The following is a 26,995-nucleotide window of genomic DNA, read 5'->3' as shown; positions in this document are numbered from 1 at the left end:
ATGGATGAGAGGCTCTGCTCTTTTGAGTGAATACATGCCATTACAGAAAATTGGCTGTGCTGAAGAAATGTGGAATGGGCTTTAGAACCCTTAACGTCCAGTAATTACAGAAGCTACTGCATAACTTTTGTTATGAGAAATATTGGGTTAGGCCCCAGGGATGACAACTTATGTCTCCACACTCTTCCCGTTGATACTGTGGACTACTGCTGTAAGGACACCACCACAGACACAGGGAAACTAACTCTGATGAACAGCACCATGGAGCAATGAAGCCATGCTATTAATCTGGGGGCACACTGTGAATCTGTGAGTGAGAAAGACAAATTTGAGTGGTAAGAGAAACTGTGTGTCATGTTATGCTGCAAGAGCAGAAAACTGGACTTAGTTCTATGGCAAATTGCAAAGACAGTCACTGAATTCAATTTTTTTCTGTTTCTCTGTTTGCAAGAAGAAAAAAACCAATGCAGTAAAGACTGGGAGAGACAGTTGTGTTCTCTTAGGCCCTTTACTTTGGGTGCTTATCATCTAAATTCATCAACTGAACAGAAATAAAGGAAACTGCAGAGAAAATGTTATAAAAAGGCAGTTCATGCAAACAAAACCAAGGATAATGTTTGTTCATCTGTTTTAACCACTGTAGTTTAGATGTAATTAGCTACTCCTTACACCACATTAGTAAATGTACTCCAGTATATTGTATTAGAATAATTAAACCTTAGTAATAAGAGAACTTATTCAACACCTTTATTATTAAATCTCTGTTCAGATGTGGAGGAACACTGCCAGTTTTGGTGTGGATTATAACACATATGGATTAATGAGGTTCTGCTTTAACAGTAAAGCTCAGCAGTCAACTAGGAATTTTAATCTTCAAAGTACTTTTCAAGCATTAAATAATTAAGGTCCCATAACATTCTCATGAGATAGGTAAGTAAGTAAATGCTCCTATTTCCATTACACGGAGGGAGTATGGGTTAGAGAACTCAGCTGGACTAACCGAAGTCTCTGGAGGTGTAATTACAAAAGCTACATTTAGGACTATGGAATGGATTTGGTATTTCCACATTTAAATGTTAGGAAATGGTATCACTCCAATAGAAGCTCAAAAACATACCCACAAAACTCACTAAGTCTTCCCATCTGTCTCCCTTTCTAAAGTGCACTTTCTATTTCTGTATCAAGGATACCTATATAAAAGGTCCATGTGTCTTTTTTTTAAAACAGAAAGTTGCTGTGCATATACCTACACATACACTGTTACTTAACAGAAGGATGTTCTACTTTCCTGCCAGCTGTTACGGTTATTAAAAAAAAAAAAGGACATGTTTGCAAAACAAATTTTAATATTCAATTTTGTCCTTGAACAGTTTTCACTTGCAGCAATAAAAAGCCAGAACCTGTAGGGGCTCATATTCCAATTGCCTGATGGTTTTAGACCAATTTTATTAGCCAGTGTTTTGATAAATTTGGTTAAGTTAGTGTTTCATTTTGTTTTGTTATGTTTTTAACACACTGCAGGTTCCTGAAATTAAGTTGGCATTTTAGAAACAACAAGGTGGTATTGGAAATGCAGCATGAATATGAATGAATGTTCACAGTTCCATCAAGGTGGTCCCTGAATGAAAGGGCGCTTTTCCAAAATGACTATTGATTTTTGCGTTCACATCAGATGAATGATATATGGGCTAGTTCAAATTTCAAATAACATCCAACCTCAGCTCTGGAGATTTGTAAAGTGAGTACTAAAAGTAGGATGAATAGGATTATCTGATCAGTACTCTGAACAGGTAGATGTATCTGGCTTAAATGTTCAGGCCCAGATGCTTTAGCCATGTATTATCCAAAGATAAAAGCTTCTGGCATACCAACAGAGTTAAAGAATTAGAAGATGGAAGTTTGCAGCTGCCTGAAGATTTCTGAAAGGTGGAGATTTTCTATATCTAAACAACAAAAACACAATGTATGCTCCCAAATTTTTCATGCTTTTTTGCAAACACAGATATACAGTGCTCACTAGCTAACCTGTCCTACATGCGAGCAGAGAACCTAAGCAGACATCACTTATCTGGATATACTTTCTAAACTGCCTTCCAGCAACTGCATCTCTCCTTTGCTATATCTAAATTCAACTAAGCCTACTGATAACTTCAGTAAGTGATTATTTACACAAAATGGGACAACTCTTGTGAGAGAAACGCAGACTCATAAAAGACTGACTTGCAATGTCATGAGAGGGGCCTCTTCCAAGACATATCAGAAAGGCTGATATATCTGTTCCCTATGCCGGGAGATTTGATTCACATCCTTGATTAGGGCTGTAACAGATGGGCTTTTTGCAATGAAGGTAGCATGTACATCTGGTTAGGACAAGCCTCCTTGCAAAACTGACTCTTTAGGAAAAACCCTCTCTGTCCCACCACACCGTTCCATTAAAAACACAAGAAAGTGAAACATGTTATAAGACAGATGTTTTTATTTTATCTGCCCAATAAATAATCTGCTGTGTGACTGCATAACCAAGCTAATTTATAAAGCATTTGAATTTCCACCTGTTTCAGGAAGACTTATTTCCTGTGTCTGTTATGCTACCAGAGAAAAAACAAAGCCAATGATTTTTAATGTATAATACTTATGCTAGAACTGCAGCTTGCTGTGACAATGTAGACTTGTAAACTGGCCTACCACCAGCACGGTTTCTAACCTCATGATCTCTCTGAATGACTTTTCTTCACACAGCAAGGTCAGCAAAGCAGAACTAAGGTAAGGATGATTGCAAGCACTGATGCTGTTCAGGGTTTTATGCTACCCAGGAACTTCTGATGTGTTGCTGAGGGATCTCAGACCAGATGGGGAAAGACACTGATGTATACAGTTCAGACTCTTGAACTACTGCTGCAATTTTCCGATGGCCTCTACATGTGTCCAGTTCTGCACTAGTAAAACGCTAGGGAACATTTGCTTTCCAAACATTCTTCTTTGCAGGCACAAGCCAGAAATAAGCTCTAACAGGCAACACCTGCAAGCAATTGATTAAATTACCCTGATTTGCATGCCCCAAACTGGTCACTTAAACACAGCTTTCTGATGGTGGTGTTGTGGGCAAGAATTCTGTGAGGATCTGCTCAAAGCACAGTAGCTGGAGGACTGCTTTGGGAATAGCCTTTCCTTTTCCAATCTATCTGCTTCAATAGTGTGAAACTTGCCTTATAATTAGAGCAAATACACTACAGTGTGCAAAGTCAATAATAGCAGGGTGACTGAATTCATCTGAACACTGCTGGGTTGTCTGTGATGACAGCAATTAAGAAAAACTAGGAAAAACACATTTTCCTTTTCCTTTGCTTTCCAGGTATTGTTTCTAGGCCACAAACGTATATCATAAATTTTTTGTGTCTGAATAACTTGTGCAGTCAGATCTCAGGAAAATAGCTTGAAATTATGTGCACAGTGTTATGTATAAATTCAGCAAAGCCACTAGGTTTAAAAAATGCATATTGCCTTACAGACTGGTTCCCAAATAGTCTTCAATTTTACCTTAGTCATTTCTTCCAGAAACTGCATATAAATATGAGTTGACATCAGCATGTAACTTCCACCTTCACATCACTCCTATTTTTGTAAGCCAAGGACCATAACGATGGGGGTAATTATAGCTTTGGCTATCTGCAGTTTTGTCATGAGGAAAAACAGATATATAGAAGACCTACAGCTGTGCTTCTTGCACTAGCAGTAGTGGAAATCTAAGAACCAAATATGCAGGATATTAAAATAATTCTGTAAAATGCATAGGTGTGCTCTGTTATCTAAGATAACCAGTTATAAAAGGAGAGTTGAATTTAGAAACTACTAAGAGAGCAAGAGTGTAAGAAAAAGATAGAAAATACTCAATTAACAACTGCAAGAAACAAAAGCATATTAGAGAAAGATAATATACATGCAGAGTTTACAAACCGTGTCTTTAGGGTGGCCCAATAAGTAGAAATATGGGGACCCATGCTTGTCACTTTTCATGCACATGGAGAGACTGGAAGGTACCATTCCTAAAGGAAGGGGAGGAACAGCCTAGGACCAATCATTAGAATTAACAGAACCAGTGACATAAAGATATTTCATTATTGTTAGAGCAGAGAATTCTTAGTAAGTTTAGAAGACCCGAGTAAAAAGTGCATATGTAACAGGAAAGAAGTATTTCTGTAAAGCCGAGACAAATAAGCATGCTGTAAGTCTAAATATTAGTGAATAATTTCAACTGCTACATGTATATATTCAGGAGGTAGAGTCACCTGAACAGTGTGTGCAGAGTACATCTCGAGGTGCTTTTTGAAGGAGTCATGACAAATGAAAAGCAAAGCAAATAAATAACAAATTTAAGAACTGTGCCAACCAGTTTGCATGAAAAATCCTTGCATTGGTATCAACTCCAACATTTTTTTGTCTCAGCCAATAGGGCAGTGCTAGATCATGAACTGAGAGTTACTTCAAGACCTTTCAGAAATGGCTCCTTGCTAAATAACTGGCAACTTTCATCTATTAGCCAGCAATGACTTTATGTATACTGAAGCTTTACTTGTCATGTGCACAACTCTTCCTTAAATAACTAAAAATTAATCTAAACCCTACTTTGAAAAATCATGTCATAAACCTTAAGTAAGGACTTCTTATAAGGGCATGTAGCAACAGGACAAGGTGAAATGGCTTTAAACTGGAAGAGGGCAGATTTAGACTAGATATTAGGAAGGAATTCCTTACTGTGAGGGTGGTGAGACACTGGAACAGGTTGCCCAGTGAGGCTGTGGATGCTCCCTCCCTGAAAGTACTCAAGGCCAGGCGGGATGGGGCTGTGAGCAACCTGGTTTAGAGGGAGGTGTCTGTGTCTATAGCAAGGGTTTGGAACTACATGATCTTAAAGGTCCTTTCAAACCCAAACCATTCTATGATTCTATGATGGTCCATAGAGTGGATTCTGTACATGAAGCCTCATGTGAAGCCACCCATCGTGAAAATGCACAGAGAAAGGTAAAGAAAAGCCATTGTACACAGCCATCAAGTTGGAACCCGACGATCCTTATGGATCTTTTCCAATTCTGGATATTCTAAGATTCTCTGAAATGACAGCCAACCATGATACACAGAGCCCTTGTGTGCCGGACCTCACTGATACTGATCGTCCCAGCAAAGTACATGCAAGGCTGGACCCAGATTTCCAAAGAAGGGAAAGGGGACGTTTTTCATAAACATTGATGTGAATGGACTGGAGTGCCTTAAACTTCCAACTTTCTGCAGGCTAAACAACTTGAACTAAATGAAAAATGACAAAAATGGATAGAAACTTGATAGAAAGTGAAGTCCTGCTGTGAAAGCCTTGGTTCCTTGTCTTTCGTTAAAATGTTTCTCGTGGGTGAAATTCAGTATTTCTATTTTTTGGCACCAGCAGGGAAGCAAGCTGGGGGTGGATGTTGTGCCTTGCTGCTGGGATACAGTCCACCCACAAATCGCCATTCAGAGGTCAATCACGCCTCAGCCTCCTCCACCTTTTAGCCCAGATTGCAGTTTTTTTATTGTAAAATACATTACTTTCAAGCACTTCTTATAATTGCTTACATATTCTAATGTAGATTTATGCAATGAAAGGAAATGCTAGCAGCAGTAAGCCCGAAGAAGCAAGTTGCCAGCACTGCCGAGACTTAAACACCACAGGTTTTCCTAGGGATCTTCTTCCACTGATATTTAGAATAATTCTGGTTGTTACTGAAGAAAGCTGTAGCTTCCTGGGGCAGAACTGTCATTAGAATTAGCCTGCCTCTTTCAGAGCTCATTGTTGGATGGAGAGGCTGTGGTTTGTTAGTTTTATTTACACTTGAATGTTATTATTTTTGGATGTTGTGAACAATTTTCCCTCGTTTTGCCTTTAGGGATGCCTCTTCATCCCAATGCTCAGCTGTGCAACATAGATGTGTTTCTGATGGTGTTATAGATAGGGATAAGGCCGGAAAAATACAAGTGCTTGCAGTAAGACAACCACAGTGTGAGTAAGCAGCAGCTCCTGCTGAAGCCAATAACTTTGACGGATGCATAAATTGGGAATTAAGCAGACATTTTGAGAAATATTTTGGCCTGCTGCTTTAAACAAGTTGCATTTATTGCTGGGCTGAGAAGTGCACAGTGCCAGCATTGGCTTGTGAATGTTGTGCATCTTGATGGGTATGAAACCTGGCATTTCCTGCAGCAATCCCTGGGCACTGAGGATTGGGATCCCCAGCAGCACTTGCACTATAATATGATTTCTCACTGTGGTCTTGATTCTTTGGAGATTGAGTCTGGCAAACTATTTCCCATGAAACATGATGCTGCTGTTCTTTGAGTTTGGATGAGCTGTGGCAATTCACCTTCTTTGGAAGTCCAGTTCCTTCGGCTATCCTTATCCTCAGCAAACATGTTCAGCAATTGTGGGTGATAAAATATCCATCTTCTAATCTTCTTTTGGTGTACTCTGCTGTGAATCAGCTTCTCTTTCAGAGCATTTATCATATCTGTACTCCTTCACGTATCTTGTGATAGAAGACACTAGCACAGGATTTCTGGCTACGTGGGACCTCCTCTCTCTGAAGTGCTCTGGGATGTCTGGAATTTGCAGAATTCGCAGTTGGCTTTGAAGCAAATGGTGCTTTTATAGCACACTTTATTCCTTTCCCTAGGTTTATGCAGTGCCTCAGCTCAGCCAGAGTTTCCTGGGATGCAGTTACAAGCACGGATTTCCAGGTGGCACAAACAGACATGTCTCATTCGGATTTACACTCTCTCAGGAGTGCTCTTCATTTCTTTGCTGAAATCTTTCTGCTTTTCAGATTACATTTTTCTCTTTCACAGATCGCTTTCTTATCAGTGTTGGCTTTTTCTTAACACTGCTTTCACTGATGCCAATCACAACAGCATTCTCCCACTGATAATTCTTATACTTAAATTCATGCTGTCATATTTTGTGCTAACAGAACAATGGCTCTGAAATTTAAAAAGAATTGAGTACGTTGCTCTAAGAAAATACAAAGTTAAAGACTGGAAGACAATAACATGGCATTTTTTAGCTAGTTAGTTTCAGCTATCCTAGACAACCTTCTTTCTTAACACCATGGGTCTGAAAGCCACTGCTTTTGGAAAGGGCTTGAAATGCAGCCTGCCTACAGCTGATTTAGGAAGCCCTGACCTTTCATTTGTCAGAGACTGAGAGAGAAGAGCCAAGAAAGCATCCTGATATGCTTCTCCTTTGTTTCTATTCCTCTCCAGACATCTGTGCCACACCAGTGCTGCAATCCAGTCAACCCTTCAGCCTTGCATTTTGATGCTCAGCCAAGTCCTATTTCCATCTGAGGGGCTGCAGAGCTGGACACTGATGGTGATAAAAGAGATTTCTGACATGTACTTGCTAAGAACAACAGAAGAGTGATTCTTTCAGTAAAAAAAAAGCTCCAATTAGTCTGCTCAACAGAGCAATTCTGGTGGGAAGAAGAAATAACTGCTGTGTTTGAAATACTTGGATGTCTTCAGGTCCACTTTGTCCTTGTGCTTACTTGTCACAATCTTATTTGTGCCCAGTTTTCCTTAATTTGGAAAATTATTTTCTGGAGGTTTCTGTCATCAGCACTCTGATAAATGCTCTTTGCAGCATGCTGTTTTATCCTTGAAATCCTGTCCTTCTTGAGAAGCGCCCTTTGGTGCTCATCGTTTCTATTTGTTTGCAACTTTCAAAAAAGTTGCTGTTGATTTTTATGTGCACTTTCTGTTTATTCATATAACACTTTTTATTGCTTTGGAAAGGACTTAGGGAGGACTGAAATATCAGATCTTTTCAAAAGCAGCTGCTTATTTTGTTTCCATTTCACCTGCAGACTGAACACTGTGTTTTCTCTGCCAGTGTCATGTTCACATTAAGAACTGCAGACATGCAGATATTACTCTGCTCTGATGCTTTCTGTAGGCTATGTGTACATTACAAAGTAATTTTTGAACACTTTTACTGCTGTTTCCGTGCAGTAGGTAAACATGGATTTCTAGCACTGCTGCTTAGCTCTCCCATGTGGAACAGTGATGCAGCTGATTATGATTAACTCTCTCATTAAACAACAATTCCTGATAGCAACTTCTATGGAGTCATAGAATCATCTGGGTTGGAAAATATTTTTAAGATCATCAAGTACAATTGTCAACATGACCTACAAAGTTCCAGCATTAAACATGTGCCTTCGTGCCAATAGCTCCTTAGAGCATATATCACAATAATCTGCATTTTTACATCGCCTTTCCTCTAAGCCATTCCATATGGTGAGCAATAATTTAAACTTACATGTGAATTCATCTAATTTTTGTCCCGTTATTACTACAAACTGCACCCAGATCTGTAGTGGTTTATCCATATTTCCCAAACAGGTACTTTTGAGGAGAGGAAAGTTCATGCTCGTTTACATCTTTTGGAGGATTTGTTTTCCCAGAACAATACGATATACACTGAATATTTTTTTCCCCCCATTTATTTATATTTTCTTATGACTTTGTAGTAAGGTACAGATCTATAAGACTGCATGAACATTTTAGATCTCCCACAAGCCTAGGTTTAAGTGCCATCCAGAAGGTGGAACTTAAGAAAGGCAGAAGGAGTCCAAACTATAATCAAGTCTGGAACGGATTCTTTGGTCTCAGTAGCATCCCATGACCCCCAGAAAATTAAATCATTTTCCAAGGAACCTGAGAATGGCTGGAACATGACTCTGCCATGTTGAGAAGGATTATTATTGCTAAGTCAGTAGTGGACTCTTATTTATTCTTTCATTAAAAGTGATGCACCTCTCTCTACAAAAAGGTTTTGGAGGTGATCTGAATCTCTGTTGGAGGTCTTCCTGGAGGGGTTGGCTAAAATTGTTATTAATGATCTTTGTACCAATTTCCCATAATCACTGACAGCCATTTTGGCTTTGTTCCCACTCACAAAATATACAACCGACCAACTTTATCGCCAGGTGAGCAGGTTCTGACCCAGAACCTCTTGAAAGCTGGTAAAAATGCAACCAGCGCTATCCCAAGTGTTGCCTGAGCCATAGGATTGGCTCTCGTTCAGAGAGGAAAATAGAGCAATTACCATAGACTGAGAGCTGGCAAAGCACTGGCTTTCAGTGGAACTGACTTTAATGCCTCCAACTGAGGTAATGAGCTTTTGTTGATAACAAAGGCTGACCTGAACCTACATTTAAACCTAAGTATTACTTTGCATTTTCATGTGCTACTGCAATTACTGATTCTAATGGGAAATGATTCTGGAACTTCAAACAGAATATTAGAAAAAATTAAGGGACTTTTGGAAGAACAAGCATAAAGATGTAAAGGAACATTTATTTAAAAAAAATTTTTCTATGATATTTAAGGCCCAGCTGCATACGTCATAGAACTTATGTAAACATATGACATGGTCATGCTGTTCTTTAAGACCTGATTTCAATTTTTAAAAAAGTGCTTTTTGTCTTTGAATTACCTTTGGATAACTTATTTTTATTTCTTGTCACTTCAGCAATGAAATAAGGTTTCTATAGTGTCTAAATGGCTCGCACTTCGGAATATTTGAAAAAGTCTCAGAAATGAAACGTGAGAAGAATGAATCTTGCTTTCTCATCACAGTCAGCAGTTTCCTTTTCTATTCAGACATGGCTTCTACTTGATTGTCTGTGTATACTGTCAGAGATAATACAGAGGGTAGGGTTGTCAAAGTACATTCTTTTTAATGCTTGGAGTTTAAATCTGAGCCTCTAAATGATGTGGCAACAAGACTGTCTGCTGTGATTGAAAATGTGCAGAGAGGTACCAATAGAGGAAAGGACAGCTTACAGGCAAATCAGCAACTCCCAGCACACTCAGAGATATCCTCTAAAGGGTTCAAAGTGCTTCCTCCAATGCACATCTTCTAAGCCATTGCCAGTGTTGGGAGGGCAGCAGAGGACAGTGATGTACATACATCTGTGTGCGGCCTTGAGCCAAGAAAGCACTTAAATGTGAACAAGTCCATCTGTACTCAGGTAAGCATTTAAGTCCATACTTAATATATCTTAGCACATGACAATATATTCATTCACAACTGCTACTTAACACCAAAGCAGTATAATTAACTTATATAGGTTCATGCACACAGAAAATCATAAAGATGAAAACCCACCATATTCAGGGACCTGTCCTGTTCCACGTTTCAACAACAGGCGTACTCTCCTGCCACCAGACTTGATTAGCTCTATTGCTCTGGCATGTGTCATGTCCCTTGTGCTTTCTCCATTGATTTCAATTATTTGATCCCCTACCTGTCAGGTAAGAAGAACACTGAGTGAGACAGAATTGCAGGAAAATGAGCGTTTCAGGAAGAGACATATTCAATGCATCACAGGTTACTTGAATGACAGACAGACACATCAAGGCAAATTTGTTCCTGTCTGTCTGAAGGATATCACTGGCAGATTAAAAAACCTCCAAGATGGATTCTGAATGGGATGTATCAAATGCTGCTCATCTGCAGCTGAAATCATAGCAAAGTGTTTGTAACCTGTCTTGTGCCTTCTATACGAAAGAGGTTTTGTGAACTGCTTGATATGTTGGAACCACTGGAAGCATGTTACCGTGCTACAGTTCACCTTGTGGTGTTGTACCAGCCTGAGAACACCACTGCTGCATGGAACTGAATGTTTCCACAGAGAAAAGAAAGCATCAGAGTACAAACGCTGAGATCTACCACTGGACTATCCAAACCTTGGCAGCAAGATTTCACACCAAATTTAGTGTTGCAGACTAAAGAAGGAAAGGCAAGTTGCTGCAGCAGCCACTACCAAGATCAAGCACGTGTGCTGGATTCTCAGGGAGTGTGATTTGCACTGGTGACCCACAGGTGGTTTTCACTGGGGTGTCTGCTCAGATCATCAATCCCCACACCTCTGATTACAGATTTCTGTTGCCGCTTTCCTGGATGCTTTGCAGTCATTCAGCCTCCTTAGTACTTTTCTGCCTCTATCTCTCTAGCTACAAAGCAGGGCACTGCTGTCTGTCTCCCTCCTTGAACTACCTCGGATCTTGCCTTGTTCTGGTTGTGCCCTTCACTCACAGAGAAACCAGCTTTGGGTGCAGGAAACCTCTGCACTGAGCATCAGAGTGCTCACTTTGCATGGTCAGCATGACAGGCAGCACAAAGAGCAGGTAGTAGTTCTATTGGAGCTTGGTGCAGTACCACGTCCACACACTAACTCTGTGGGATGGTCCAGTGAGCAGCATGGCAAGGTGACAGCCCCGTGTGAGCAGCACTGCAGCCTCCAGAGGTGAGGTTTTGCAGCTGCATTGCAGATGTGCTGTTAGAAGGAACACCTGGATGGAGATCCTGGTGTTGGTAGAGGTGCGAGTCCAGGAGCTGGGCTGCCGAGAGCTGCATGAGGGTCTGAGCTGGGTGGGCTCAGCAAACTCGTTTATCAGTGCTATGAGAGCACAGCTGCTCAGGGGGGTCACACCTGCCTCGGTCTGCATCTGTGTATTCCTCACTGTGGGGAGCTGTGCACACCCAACACACTGAAATTACAATGCTGCGTACATCCAAGAGAGGGTTTTAAAGAGACTGTACATATCTCTGGATGATGAACGCTTCCTTTTCCTCTTACAAGCTTCTGTTGACAAAACCAGCTCTTTGCTGGCCTTGGACACTGGAATGCTTTCTGTTTTGTATGCTTTCTTTGCTGCTATTGTATTTCTGTCAACTGAAAGTGTAATCCTCCAGAGGCTTTCTTTCCTTCCTGAGTCTGCAGTACACTATTTACCAAATAAACTTGCATAATATGAAATGTCAACAAGACGGCTTGCATCAAAGAAAACTGGAAGGGATGTCAAGAAGTCGTCTAGTCCCTACTTCTGTTCAGAGGCAGAAAGAATGCTACTAAAAGCACTGTGCCAGTGTTTCTCAATAGGAATTCATACCTTGTCAATAGGACTTGCAGTCTATTTTAAGAACTCTTCCAGAGTACCGCAATGCAATCTCTTCCAGTACTTTATTTAACTAAAAAGTCATTGATTCAAATAAAACCTCAGAGCCTTGCTATTATGTTTGGAATTTGCTGCAGATTGAGCAGTGGAGGAAAAATTCAGGATTATTTGATGCCAAAAGGCTGTATTTTTTGCAGTGAAAATTTATTTCTTAGATGATTTTCTCTGTTAGGAGTAATGGATGTAGCACGCAGTATGGATTTTTAGATACTTCTGCTGACATCCAGCAGTGACACAAGCAGATGTGCTCCTGGGATCACGCAGTGGTTGGCCGTGAAGGTCTCCGGTGTCACCCTGACTTTTGCAGGGCCAGTTGGATGTAGCTGCTTCACATGCTCAGAGCAAGACCAGAAAATCCCTCTTACCACTTACATCACACGAAGATTAAACATAGATTTATAGCACTCTCCCCACAGGGAAAGACAAATGCAGACAAAATGCCACCATTTTGAGAGAGCCTGCTTCCCAATGCCATGAAACAACAAAATCCTGATAGAAATCCTGTGAAAGTCAGGCTGCACTTTCCAAAGGTTTGAAAACAGTTCTTTTTTTGTGCCGTGCTGCCTGGATATACCACATTTTGCAGAAGGTATTTAGAATGATCTTGTTAGCGTGTTTTGAGAAAAGAAGTGCCAGATTAGATCAAAGGAAGGAGTTGTTTTCATCGCTCCTTGATAAATAGCCTTCAAAATGAGAAACAGTGAATGTTGTTCAGAGCACACACAGTCCTGCACCCCAGAGCAGAAAGACGGAAAGAAATTTTAATACAGTTTAATATGTAAAAAGGTTATGTTAATGCCACATTTTCCCTTGCTGTTTGCCTTTCTTCTGTTCTCATTGGTCAACGTACAGGAACTACTTTGTATCGGTGTAACCTTTTCTGTATTTCAGTAGGTTGCTTTTTATGGAGGCAGAGAGTATCTGATCTGATAGTCCCTCTTTTTAATACAAAATCATATGCACAAACAACCTTGGAAAGCTTAAAGAAAAAAAAAGCCTAGCATCTTCGGTATGTGAGTGAAGGATAGTAAAGAAACAAGTTCGCAAAAATTGGGTACTCTGAAATTTCCATTACAAGGATTGAGACCAGAGGAAAAATAAATAGAGGCAGGAGCAGAGGGTTAATTGTTTTCCCTGCATTTGTGTCTTGTGGCTGACTGATGTGTAACTGAATTACGGCAGCTGTGCAGCACAGGTCCAGCTCGAATTAGATAAGAAAAACAACACAGAAGAGAAATGCAATGAACAGCCTTGCCCTGGGAAGAGCTTCAATTAGACTTCCTCATATCTGGGGAATTCAGGCAAAAAGAAAATCTTGATTGAGAACTAGTTTCCTGTGCATCTAATAAGGTACCAATTCCTATTCTTACTTTTTTCTGAAGCTAACATTTATAACCTCTCCTTTCTTCCCCCTGCCCGTATGGATTCTCTGATGTTTGGTACAAGGCCTTCATGCCACGTACTTTCTCTCAGTCCAGGCATTAAGAAGTGCTTTCTCCTCTACTCTGCTCAGAAAGCAAAAAGCTTGTCATAAAACAAATCTTTTTCTCATGATTCTTTACAGATGCTGCTGGTGTAGATCACTCATTTGGAAGAGAAACAGACATAAAATATTGTTCTGGGGATATTTTTGCCTTTTCAAGATCCAGTGATTATTGAAGAGGAGCTTGGATATACCAAGGTGAGGACAGAGGTAAGGCTAAGATGAGGGTGAGCAGGTCTAGAAAGTCTGTCTCACAGTGAACCCTCATTGCTCTCCTTTCAGGATCAAAAGCTGGCTCCCACAGTTTTATCCCCATGCCACACATGATCTTTTTAAGGTAATTCTCCTTTGGGTACTTCCAAGTTCATACATAATCCCCAGACTGGAGTTACTACTAAGCTGGGGGTAGGCAGAAGTGATCAAAATGATAAAATTCTTCCCATGTGGGAGAGGCATTCTGGTTAATAATGAGATTTTTGCATTTTTGTAGCACATCAGATTTGTGACTCATAGTTGGCTTAGACTCCAAATTTATCCTCTACAGTCTTATTCCCTATTTTAAAAGTGCATCTGATTTCTTAGCCCTAACAGAAGCACAGCGCGTTTCAGACTGACTACTTCAGTACAAAAAGTTCATTCAGAAATCTAACTCAAAGTCTTCTTAAGCTCTCTTTGACTAAGGACCTTTTGGCATTAATGAATTTTGCTATTTAGCAATAAGTCTCCAGTTATTAATTAATTTGTTGAATTGAGCTTATTTTGTTACAGACCCCTCAGATGTACACTTGTAATTCAGGAGCAAACCACTCAGGGTATCCTTTGAGAGTGATTATTTTCAGTAACTGCCTGACAGCAACTCCACCTAGATGCCATTTTTCCATCCCATTTCTAAGAATTTCCTATAAGGGAGTGCTGAAACGTGAAAAGAAGATGCCTCATACCTTCTTCCCATTTTTACGCAAAGAAATAAAAATAAGAAATGAAAATCAGACTGATCTGACAAGGTTTATTTTTTGCAATTTTTGTTCACATTCTTTTTCAACTTTTTGATAACTTGTCACAGATTATTTCTGAAAATGAAAGTTAAAGGAACTTTGCTATTCTATTTAGATGTAGAGGACATGTTTTCCTTTCTTGAGTCTGCCACTAACTTCCTTGTTTTCCATAAGTTCTTGGAGAACCAATCACAAATAGTGTAGAAATTTTTTTCTTTAAGTCATTGAGCATACACAAACATCAGCAAGTTCGGCTGACTTTAATTTCAAAATTCTTTAAGCATCTTTTTCCTTACTCTTATCTCTACTTATTTGTTTTTGTTGAAATGTGTACTGTTGAAAAGGTGATCTCTCTGAATATTTTGATGAAGATTGATAGGAAGAAAACACTGAGTACTTCAAGTTTTTACACATTCTCAGTGATACTTTCCTTCTCTTCATATTTATTTTAATGTATTTCTGTTACCTTATTACCTTTTATGCTTTCCTTGCGGATTATTTGGATATCTATCTGACTTACTTAAATTTCCTTCTGCATTTAATAGGACACCATCCATCTAATAGGAGTTGTATCATCATGGTTTGAGTATCTGAATTGTTTATTGGGTATGACCTTTTGACATTAGCTCCTTTCATTGAATGTGGCACATTTGAATATCAGACCATTATTTTTAAGAGGAATTTCAGCACAATGCTTTCTGTAGAGATATAAAGCTTTTAACACGAGACACGCAAATGTTCTAAAAGATAAGCTTCAATGTAGCAGCATTATCATTTTGCAAGGTGTTCAGTTTCTCTGTCATTTTCAACTTATGGATTTCATTTTTCTTAAGAAATTAACAACAACAAAAATTCTCCAAGCCTGCAAAATCACCCTCCAGCTCCCACACAATTCAGGTGTAATTTTTGCATGACTGTTTGAGGATGCGTGCATCCTAATCACTACATTTCTAACAGCACAGGAACTACACTAACAGCACAGGAACGGTTTGAGAGTGCTGCCCATGAAGCCCAATATTTTAATCTCATAAAGCTTTAGACTGTCTTTGACTCTTTAGAATAAATGCTAACTAGAAGATGTCATTACACAGAGTCAGTATGCAGAGCTATAATGAATACAACTCATTGCTAGCCATCAGTGATTGGGATGCCAGTCATGCAAACCAGTCAGTGGACGTCTTCCTGTTCTCAGTAGCAGGCCCTGCATCATGGCACCCCCTGGAAATTGAAGCAGCCCTGATTTGTAACCTTCCTGGCAGTCTTCAGCAGAGACAACAAAGCCTTAGCAATCAGGCATATCCACCAGCGAAAGGCTGAAGTGCATTGGCAAGGTGGCCTGGGAAGCTTGCACAACTGTTGCCATCTGTATTTATTCTCAAGAAATATGCTCGTTCCAGCTATGAATCTGGCAATTTTATACAAATTAATTTCCCATTGTGTTTCTTTTTTTCCTACCAAATGTGACCCTGGCAGAATATGCATTTTGTATAAATGATTACCCAAATTCATCAGTGCTTCTCTTGATCTGATGGCATTTGATGAAGACAATGTTCCTCTCTTATATTCTTACAGTGTTCAAACACAGAAAGCTGCCCTCTGCTTAATGCTTTTAAAGTTGAATATTAATGACTTAAACGTAAATAAGAAAGTAGTTTGTGTGTATGGGAAATGTCTCTTAATAAAATCTGCTTCAGTTCGAGTTAATTCAGACTATCCATCCATGCATAAGAACAACTGAGGTATAAAATTGGGCACCATGTTTCCTGGCAATAATGAGAAGATAATATTCCTATGGAGTGTTTAAGCGAAATCACTATTGATAGGTTAATTAGAAAGAAAATTGTAAAGCTTCTCTGAATCATTAGAATAAAGAGTCGCCAATACATGGGAGCTTTGCTGCAGAATCTTTGCTTTGGCCATATTTTATAATTATTATTAACTGTGTTGTTAAAAAAAGCCAATCAGCATATACAAAGAGAATTTCGGAAGCAGGCAAAATTGGAAAGAAATATATATAGTTTTACTGTAATTAAGAAGCTTTTCCTTGTTCAACTGTTTCTAAACAGCTTGTGATAGCCCTGTGTACATTTGCCTCTGCTAGCACATCTCTAAGCAGGTGTATAGTTCCCTGTTGCACAAAATGAAATTAATTGTGGATGCATATTTTCATACTCTGTTAAATGAGGAAATCTAATGAAAAAAAAAAAAGCAGTCTCAAATGATTTGTGCAGAGGGCATTGCTATCTGTCATTTTATTAATGAGTTTTCTAATTAAACCTCAGGAAAGAGACTAATTACACTTAATTCCTTTTTATATGGGCATTCCATTTTTATAACTGAAGCTTGGATTTTGCATTTTATTTGTTGCTGTTGTTATTGTTGATGAGTCCAAAGGGCCGAGAGATTGTCTGTTCTTGGAAAATGAACAGAATAGTAACTCCAGAATATCTATCTTGGTCAATTTCCAGGTGATGTTGAGCCCTAATATCATTGCCTCAATGTAGGCACACTCTGGATATCTGCTTTGCAAATTTCCTCAGAGAATTTATTGTGCCTGGAAATCCCATGGTGTATTTCCAGATTTGGGCTTCCTTGAGTGTATTGTTGGTACAAAAGCTTGGACTTCTTGGTAAGAGAAATACATTTTGCTTTGGAGGAATTACAATGATGTGTTCCGTGCCTCACTTGAAGCAAACTCCAATAAGGGTATCAAGTGATAGTTTCTTCTCTTTGGTGGTCAACCAGCTGTTTAAGCGGGGAAACAGCAGAGAAGATGCCTTTTCCCCTTCTTCTGAGAGAGGGAAAAACATGAGAGCTGTTACTACAGAAAGAGAGCTTGGAAACTGAAAAATGTGTACGACTACATGTCTGCGTACAGTGAGGAGTGCACAAGGGAAAATGAGGTTTGCAGTGGTTGCTAACAGGACAGCAAAGGAGACTTACAGTTCTATGGTAGACTTGATGCCTTCTGCAGCACTGCTGCAAAATAACTCATGTATGTGAATTAAAGATGTCAAAAAAGGAAAATTCATTACCTTACTTGTGTGTAACATTACATTTTTAAACAGAGCTAGAATGACTCAGTATAGAATAATGTAATGTTAATGGCTATTTCACCACTGCAATCATGGATGGGAACCAGTAGAGTCTGTTAAAAAAGGAGAAAAAAAATTCTGCTGTCTCCCTGATGGATTCAGATAGTTCCATTCCCATTAGGGAAATGCAAAGCAAACTCAAGATTTGACAAACAGATTTTAAAGATCTTCTGCAGAATCCTAAGCATAAGTGTTCATGGGGAATACTTCATCCAAAGTTGCATTCAAACAGGAAAACAGAAAAAAAAAAAAAGAACTCTAACAAGGAAAGTGCTAAAACAAGAATTAAGAATATACTTTCAAAGGACCAGGGAATCAAAATCTCAAAAGATAAAGAAAGGTTCCAAGATAAAAAAGCAGCCAAACTTGTGCAAAGGGCTCAACAGAAGTCAGCCTGAGAATGATTCCAACAGCAGTATCAGTGGGAAAGTCTGCAGAACAAATTCATAAAGAAAATAGGAAGAAACCACCAGATGTAGATGGCACTCATCCTCAACTCTGAAGGAATTTGGATATGAAACTGCTGAACTATGGGATGTAATCTGCTGTCTAGATCAGAAAATGGCCTAGTAGCAGAGGAATGGGAAGTGGCAAGTGTGACACCTGTCTTGGAAAGCAACCAACTGAGTCTCCTGTTCATTCCAGCAGACGGACGGAAGCAATAAGGAGGGTGAGGAATAGCTGGCACATGGATAATTATGATATACTAGAGAAGGATCAGTGTAGCTTTTGTAGAGGGAAGCTGTTCCTCATGGAACTATTGCTGGTCACTGAAGTTGACAATGACTATATAGATAAATGTGATCTGGTTAGTATACTGACATTTTCAGAAAGCTTTTAATAGTAAGAGCCTTCAGTAAAGGCTCTGCTGTGGAAGGAGAAAGAATAGGGTCTGTTAGGTAAGAGATTAAATTCAAAGGGAAAAAAGCTGGAAATAAGTGGTCAATTTTCACAATCAAAAGACTTCACCATAGTGATTATTCTGTTCAGTGTATTTGTAAATGGCATGCTGAAAAGGCTGAAGATTGAATGACAAGATTTGCAGGCAACACAGTACCATGCAGTACGTGTGGAAAATTACACACACAGTCACTCCAAATTAACCATTACTCCTGAAGAGACAGATCTTACATCCTTGTGATTAGTTCTATGAGATGTCAGCCCAATCAAAAAAGCAAACAGAATGTTAACAACTAGGGAAAGAATAGAGATTAAAGAAGAAACTGTTATTTCATTTAAGAGCAACAGAATCTTGAAAACTGCAGATTGCTCCGGCACTTTCACCTTCAAAAGAATGTGATAGACCCAGAAATGGTTCAGAGGCCAGTGAGGATGGTCAGCAGTAAAGAAGAGCTCCTTTATGAGAAAGATGAAACAGACTGCTAAACCCAAGCAAAAGAAAAGATGGGTGTGATGTTGGTCAGTAGAATAAGAGATATGAAGATGAGGAAGAAATTATAATATTACTGTTGTAGCTGTAATTAAAAGAAAAAAAGTTTTTTTAAACAATACAAACATTGATCTTTGGAAACTCTTGATAGAGTATATCAATATTGTCAAAGCACAGCCATATTCAAATAAATGGATAGAAGTAATTCTGAATACTAAAAATGAAAATTCCAGCATAACAAATCTGTACAATGCTGACTGCCAGGGGCTTCGCTGTTTTACCCAGTGAGAAATCATTTGATGTTTGTTCTACAATCCTTTGCTAAGGTAAGCATTATCCACTCATCCTTTCTGGAGTGATTATACTAGGCTGGGTGGGATGTAGGAATAGGTCTAATATTCATATTCTTTCACCTTCATATGTGAACTCTTCCAGTTCTGGCTTGTGGTAGTTTGGAAAACACAGAAGAGAGGCTGCCTTTGTCATGCCTGTGACGGGGCAAAATGTTTCAGGTGTCAGAGCAACACAATTTGGTCTATTTTCATTTTTTTTGAAAATTCCAGACACTGGATTTTTGAACTTAGAGCTGATTCATTTTTAGACCTCGAAAGATTTATAAAGCTTCTATAAAATACAGAATTAAATATGGTGCCTGCCTTCCAAATAAGTATCTTATTCATAAAAATTAATGCTAAGCCATTTTCAGCAAGATTATTATCTTGTTCCTTTGAAGGACTTTGCTATTAGAAATAGAGTTAGAAAGATGCTTTGTGCCCAACAGAGTACATTTTTAAGAGAACAGTTTTGATTACATGTGATAGGAATGTTCTTTCACCTTGTCTTTCTCCAAATAAATTTAAAAAATACAACATTCAGCTTTTTTGAGAAATGCTGAATAATAGTTCACATACAGTTAATCCAGCCCTGATTTATTAAGGTTTTACTCTGTAAAGATATATTCAGCATCCTGTAGGACATTATTTTGCATTTCTTTGTTGCAGACACAAGAATGCTGATCAGCTTAATATCTACACGCCAATAAATTCCTTGAGTTTCACCACTCACATTAACCCAGTACCCAGCTCTGCTCATCACAGTCTGACTTATGTACGGCTCAAGTGCTCAAATATCCCAGTTGAATTCCCAGAGTTCAGATCAATCACACCCACTCTTGCTACAAGTGAGGATGGACAGTGATTTATGTAGTAGGGAATTGGCACATGAATGAGATTACCCCAAGGGTCTGTGCAGTTCAGTGGGAAAACATAGCTAAACATCTTACTGTACTGTTCAGATGGATCACAAATCACAGAATAAGTGGATGGGACAAAGAATCTTTCTCTTTATGTTCTACTGTAATGACAGTGTTGACATTCACTGAACGCTTACTATGAAGGTAAGATTTATATTATAGCATAAAGTAAGACAGGTAAGCCACAGGATTTAAGGGTAAGTGATAGTTATGTAGGAAAGATTGGCTACTTAAGTGACATGAATCACACTGGAGGCACTTGTCTGTTAGATATGTGCACAAGACCCTAGTCAAACAAGCTGGTGGAGCACTGTATGCTCCAGGGCCATTCCTCTGTCCCTTAGGTGTGTGCATAACATCCATTTTTTAAATATCTAAGCATCTAATTATTAATGACTTTTCAGTGTAATTTCTGACAGCCCTCTCTGTATCTCAAAGACTTCAGTATTCTTTCTGATCCTGAATAGGACTACAAAGTTTGCTGTGGCAAATGTTAACTGTTACACTGGTTAATCCTTGGTTTATTTTTTTTACTACTATGGTTTTTTTTTTGTTATGTTTTGTTTTGTTTTTTTTATTACTGTGATTGCACTGAATGTTTGTAAGCAGATAATGACTGATCAAGCCTTTTCTCTTCTCCCAGTTTCTTTGCTGTAAATTTCTTGACTGGATAAGGAGATGTCACTGTCATCCATTATTTCTGTGTGAAAACCACTTGTATTTTTAATACTTTTTCTTTAATCATTGTCAAGCTGAATTGAGCTTCTTGCTCACCATACTTATGGACAGCAACCTCTGCAAATCCTAAGGAGACTAAGGAGTTAGCAAACAGCCCTCTGATGTGGGACTAATGGAGCAGCTTAAACAGACACTACATTTGTCTTTAATAAAAAATCTTGGTGAGGGTTCACACGAGTGAGGAGCCAGTGCAAACTGTGGGGTCTGCACAGCAACGTCCTCCTACAGATTTCTCCTTACCGTAAAGAAATCTTTCGTTCTTCCTCCTGAGCTTTTTCTGTGGTATTATTTCACATTTACCTCTTGCCTTTGGAGCTACAGAAAGCTCCAAAAAGCTGAGATAATCCTACAAAAACTTTTTCTGGAGGGTCTGAATGAACAAAGCAAAATGAGTGGAAACTAAAATCACAAGGATTAAGAGGTAGCACCTCTTGTTCACCTGTCTGAAGCTACAGGTACTGCATGTGATTGCTAGAGAGTATTTCTGGTATAACGTTTGGCAGTGGATCAGGAATCTCACAAAACAGAACATGTGGCAGCCCTTCCATTTCAGCTTGGATTTTTTCTTAGAGATGTCAGACACTAGCTACTGAAGATGCTTTTAATATAAAATGGTGATACATTGCACAAGGACATGCATCTATGGAAGCTGAGTTAAATTTAAGCCTTAGAGACAGAAAGATAACTACACTGGTGGAAACAGATGACTTTCATCTTTAAAAACCTATAAATCAAGGTCTGTTGTAAAGCAACTAGATGAACACCAAGCAAGAGGCAAAAAAGAAAGCCAAAATGAGAAAATTCTATGATGAACATGGAAGAAAAAGACTTCTGCTTTGCTTGTTATATAAAAGCCTTCCCAAACACTGCTGGGATATAACTACCTGAAGCTGCTCTAAATTTTGCCTACATTTCAGTTCTCGTTATTTAAATAGTGAAATCAATACCTCAAGTTTATTTCTGACTTTATGACTTGAGACATATGGGAGTGCCCGGCTCTGAGGAGATGGTTTACATTTCCTTGTTAAACTTCACTGCTGTACAGAGTTTATGGAGTCCAGATAGATATCTGACAACATATTGCATATTGTCCTGAGAAGTCTGAAGAGTTGGTCTTATCCTAATTAGTTTCTTCTAGGGGATACAGCTAGCAATATCTAACTTTCACTTATCACTCTACTGTTTTGAAGCCCAACATATAGGTTTTTTTAAGTGGTCTTAAGCTTATATCTCCCATGGCGTAAGAGAGGGCTTCAAGGTACGATTTTCATGAGCACTCTGCCCTCTTGCTGCAAGTAGCAATGCAAAGGCTATGTCTTCAGAAAGAAAAAGTAGAAACAATTGCCTGACCTTTCATTTGAGATATTTGCAAAGAAGGAAATGACAATTTTGAATAATGTTGAATATTTGTACATGGGTTTTGACAGTAATTTCAAATGAAATGCTTATGCCTTCCATGATCTGAAATCCCAGCTACGTTTCCTTCTACATAAGAGACTGGTTTCCTCTTGGCTGCTTTCCTTTTTTGGCCATTGGCTCTTGAATATTGTATTCTTTTTTTCCTTGATGCAGCTGGATGAAATTTTTTGAATAAGGTGGTATCAACTCTGTTATCATGGGAAAGGATGAAATACACAGATTGCTAGTTTGCAGAATGCCATGAACCTGCCCACATCACCTATTAGTTACTATTAGAGGGTGAGTCTCACTACACTGCTCATTTGGCAAGCTAGAACAGACTGAAGCCTCACAAATTCTTATGCAGCAACAGCATGGAAGCTCACAATAAACACTGCAGGAATATTTTGTCCCTTGTGTCTATTTCCAGATCCAAGTCTGTACAAATGAAATAAAGAGGAGCACTGGCAGCAGACAAGCAACAAAACAAAGAGCCAAAGAAAGAATGCAAAGCATGACAGATACAAAGCTCTGTGGTGCTTGTGTTTTAGAAGACTGTTTTACAAATCTATTCAAAAATGAGAAAAATTGTGTTGGTAGATATGAGAAAGTTAGAGATAGGGCTAACTGGTGTACGTAGACTGAGAAAAATGAGTTGACAAGGCAATGAAGCTAGAACTGTCAGAGATAGGAAGTATGACTGTTATGGTAGAAGTGAAAAAAAGGATGTAACTCATGAAGTGACAAATGACACAGATGTACAATGTGTATTAAAAAGCAAATTTTGTCCTCATTCTTCACGAATTTCACATTCAGTAAGCCTAATTGTGCAATATATTCTGTATTCTTGCAGTCTGCAGCCACAGGCTCTTCGAGGCTGGTTACAGTGAGCATGCTGGCTGCTGTAGATACCATTCACAGCAAAAAGAGATCTGTTGATCATATCTCATACATCTTGGAAACATGATGAGTATTTGTAATAACTCTTCTGAGAGCAGTTGACAGTTCCCCTCCCATTTTCAAGAAAAGGAGAAAGGAAGACCCAGGGAACTATAGAACAGTGAGCCTCATCCCCGTGCCTAGGAAGGTTATGGAGCAGATCCTCCTGGAAGATATGTCAAGGCGTATGTGAGGCTAAGTGATTTGAGACAGCCAGAACGGCTATACCAAGGGCAGATAATGCCTGACCAGTGTGGTGGCCTTCTACGATGGGGTGTCATCAAAGCCTTTGATACGGTCCCCATCACAGCCTTATCTTTAAAGTGGATAGATATGGATTTGAAGGCTGGATTAGTTGGTGGATAAAGAGTTGGTTGGTGGCCACAGCCAGAGTGTCATTGTCAACGGATTTATGTCCAGGTGGAAGTAAGCCATTTGTGGTGTCCCCAAGGTCTCTGTCTTGGGGTCGGTGCTCTTCAACTTCTTTATCAATGACATAGAAGGATTGAGGGCACCCTCAGCCGGTTTGTGGACACCAAGCTGATTAGTGCAGTTGATATAGCAGAGGGAAGAGATGCCATCCAGAGGGACTTAGACAGGCTTGAAAATTGGCACTACTGAGGTTTAACAAGACCAAGTGAAAGATGTTGCACTTCAGTTGGGGTAGTCCTGTATATTAGTACACTTTGGGAGAAGAACTGAGAGCAGTCCTGAGGATAAGGGCTTAGGGGTCCTGAGGGATGAAAATCTGAATGTGAGCTGGCAGTGTGTGCTTGCAGCTCAGAAGGCCAACTGTATCCTGGACTGCATCAAAAGAAGGGTGGCCAACAGAGAGAGGAAGGTGATTGTCCCTCCTCTGCTCTAGCCTTGTGAGGCTCCATGTGGAGTATTGCATTCAGGCCTGGGGTTCCCAGCACAAGAAGAGTGCAGAGGAGGGACACAGATATGGTCTGAGGGCTGGATCACCTCTCATGAAAAAAAGTGGAGGGATCTGGGCTTGTTCAGCTTGGAGAAGAAAAGGCTCCAGGGAGACCTCATTGTGGCCTTCCAGTACTTAAAGAGGAGCTTATAATAGGAGGGCGACTGACTTCTTACACGGTCTGGTAGTGATAAGACAAGGGGGAATGCTTGATCATTGTTCTCAGTATGAGATGAAGAAAAATATGAGCTATCATAAGACTCATTTAAATAGACCTGTAAAATTGTTGCTGGTAGAGTCTTAATCTCCAAAAGCTCCAAGGACTGTGCTCCACATCTTCAGTGTTATGTTCCTCAACTCTGATGACTGATTCAATTTACCACTGTTGTTCCTTACAGCATATGCCATACTATTGCTCTGCTCTGGGGCTAGAACTCAGAAGGTCTCAGAGAATCTACCTCACATTCAAAGTTCTTGATAACAATTTTCTCTTTTATATCATTTTCCTTATATCTAATGAAAGTTTTCTTCAATACTTCTAAGCTATCTTGCTATTTATGAAAATTCATTTGTTTCACTGAAAGTATTTTAAGCTACATTTTTCAAGTTCTGTAAACAGTTGCTGTAGTAGGCTTCAGAATTGCCAATTGTAGCTTAATTTCTGCTCCACAGATAGAATTAAGAGGAATCTGTACTAGCTGTACATTCCACAGAAGTCTTTTGCAATGAATCTTTGTATCTCTTATCCATGATTTGCAGTAAAATCCTGACAATATTAACCATAGTTTTTGACTTAACATATGGATCTATATGAAGTTACGTAATTATAGCTTTGACTATCCAACACTGTTTGAGAATAGTTTACCAGCCTCTGCAGAGGACACTTGCACTGCAGACTTCTGTGTCCTTTGATGGATGTTTCCTTCCCATGGCTTGTGACGGATGAGTCCAAGTTAAATGAGGATTTATTCTTCTGCTTTCTACAGAGAGTATATGAGCCCAAGCAAAAGACTGAGTGCATGTAAAAGTACCAGGACCAAGAGTAGGGCACTGAGACTGTGAAAGTTTTAAAATTGTTTTTTAAGGCAATAACTTGTCAAACCTTAAAATGTACTGCAGTATATATATATAGGTTGTCAGAAAGTGGTCCTTCGGTGGAAAAGCAATATGCAGCTGAGACTGATGAACTCTGTATGACATCAAATCAGTAGTCTTCCACCTTTCAGGTTCCCAGAACAAATCAGCAGAAAATTGAAGAAGAAGGCTCAGTTGGTCATGAAGAGCAATTAAAGACTATTTTAGATCTTGCAGTCCTAAAATGGAGAGTTTCTCTGTGGATTTGTTTCCAATAAAAACACTAACTGCCTGGCATGCCATTCCCAGGGGAAAGTAAGATCAAGACTTCTATCTGGAAATGCAAATGGGGTAACAAGCTTTACGAAACCTTCTCCCCCTTCCATAATTCTTTTTGGAGACAGACAGCTCTGTCCGGGCCAGCAGAAACCCATAAATCACAGAACTTGCTATCCTCAGTCTGTGAGTCAGTTCTCTCATCTGCACCAAGCTTCACTGGAATTCAAATGATACCGAAGATGAAACTAGAAGGGTGTTCCAATTTCTGTCTCTCTTCCTATCATCTGCCTTCCAGTATTTGAAGGGAGTTTATAAACATGAGGAAATTTTTTTTTTTTTTATGTAGACAGTATAGAATAGATAGTAATAGGACAAGGGGGAATAGTTTTAAAGAAAGGGAGATTTAGATTAGATATCGGGGGAAGTTTTTTACTGAGGGGGTTAAAATAAGTATTAAACAGGAGAATACAACCCAAGCATCAATGACTGGGATGGAGGGTAAAGCTGGTTTCAAAGAGTGGTGCTTATGAGAGAAAACTCTGGCTAGAGAAAACTCCAAGTTTCAGCTACCTGTCCAGAATTAGACTTGGCTATATGTTGTGGCCACATCAACAAGATTTAAAATAAGCTATTTTAGAAAATAAATTAACATTTTTCATGATAAGTTACAGGACTTTTCCTAATGAAATTGAAAAAAGCTGTGTAATAATACATATTAAGCATATATACATATACATATATATACATATATATATGTATTTGTATATTTATGCTGCTCACATGGTGAATAACTTCATTCTATGGTACTAGTTTATTCAAATGATGCACAGATTTTAATGTATTATTTTTGACTGATACACATTATTACTTGAAATGAACGTCTCTAAAAGCATTGTACATCAAGTTCTGTTGTCTTAGTAATATTTTTTCCATATATGTGATTCCAGAGTTTATTAAATGCATAATTTTTTCCAGATCTTGAGTCACATTGTCTGATAATGTACATCTTGCTTATGGCCTTTTATTAAGAGCAGCCAAGTTTCATGGAACTGTTTAATGCAGGAAAGAACGATAACACCAAAAATGCTTTTCAGCTTAAGTTCTAGCTGCAACATTAATGCAGCCTTGTTCAATTTCACACAGCAAACATTGTGGAAATAGTTCTCCACTTCCTGTTGCCCATCTGGCTTCCATCTTGCAGAAACTGATTATGCTTTTCTTCTCTATGCAAGCTCCCAGTGTCAAGAATTTAAACTCCATGCTACAACTGAGGACTGAATTAATCCTAGAATTCTGCAAAGTGGCAGATTAAGAGTGAATTAAAAAATAACCAACAGAAAAATACTAATTCTACACAGACTAACAGAAATGCTTTTTCAGTATGA

The 26,995-nt window shown here is 39.0% G+C and overlaps 1 protein-coding gene across 2 annotated transcripts in view; it reads right to left on the bottom strand.

Annotated features, from left to right (window-relative positions):
• MAGI2 (membrane associated guanylate kinase, WW and PDZ domain containing 2) overlaps positions 1–26,995 on the bottom strand; it is a 699,411-nt gene that overhangs the window by 13,319 nt on the left and 659,097 nt on the right. For both annotated transcript variants that reach the window (XM_042815700.1, XM_042815702.1), the window contains one exon: positions 10,196–10,334. In XM_042815700.1, coding sequence (XP_042671634.1) covers positions 10,196–10,334 — 139 coding nt within the window. The remainder of the gene's footprint in view (positions 1–10,195; positions 10,335–26,995) is intronic.

The sequence above is a fragment of the Centrocercus urophasianus genome, unplaced genomic scaffold (assembly GCF_019232065.1).
Source record: "Centrocercus urophasianus isolate 14NV4802_14NV808 unplaced genomic scaffold, USGS_Curo_1.0 seq_15, whole genome shotgun sequence".
Lineage (NCBI taxonomy): Eukaryota > Metazoa > Chordata > Aves > Galliformes > Phasianidae > Centrocercus > Centrocercus urophasianus.
The sequence above is the reverse complement of the archived record's forward strand: the minus strand, read 5'-3'. Positions and strand labels throughout refer to the sequence as shown.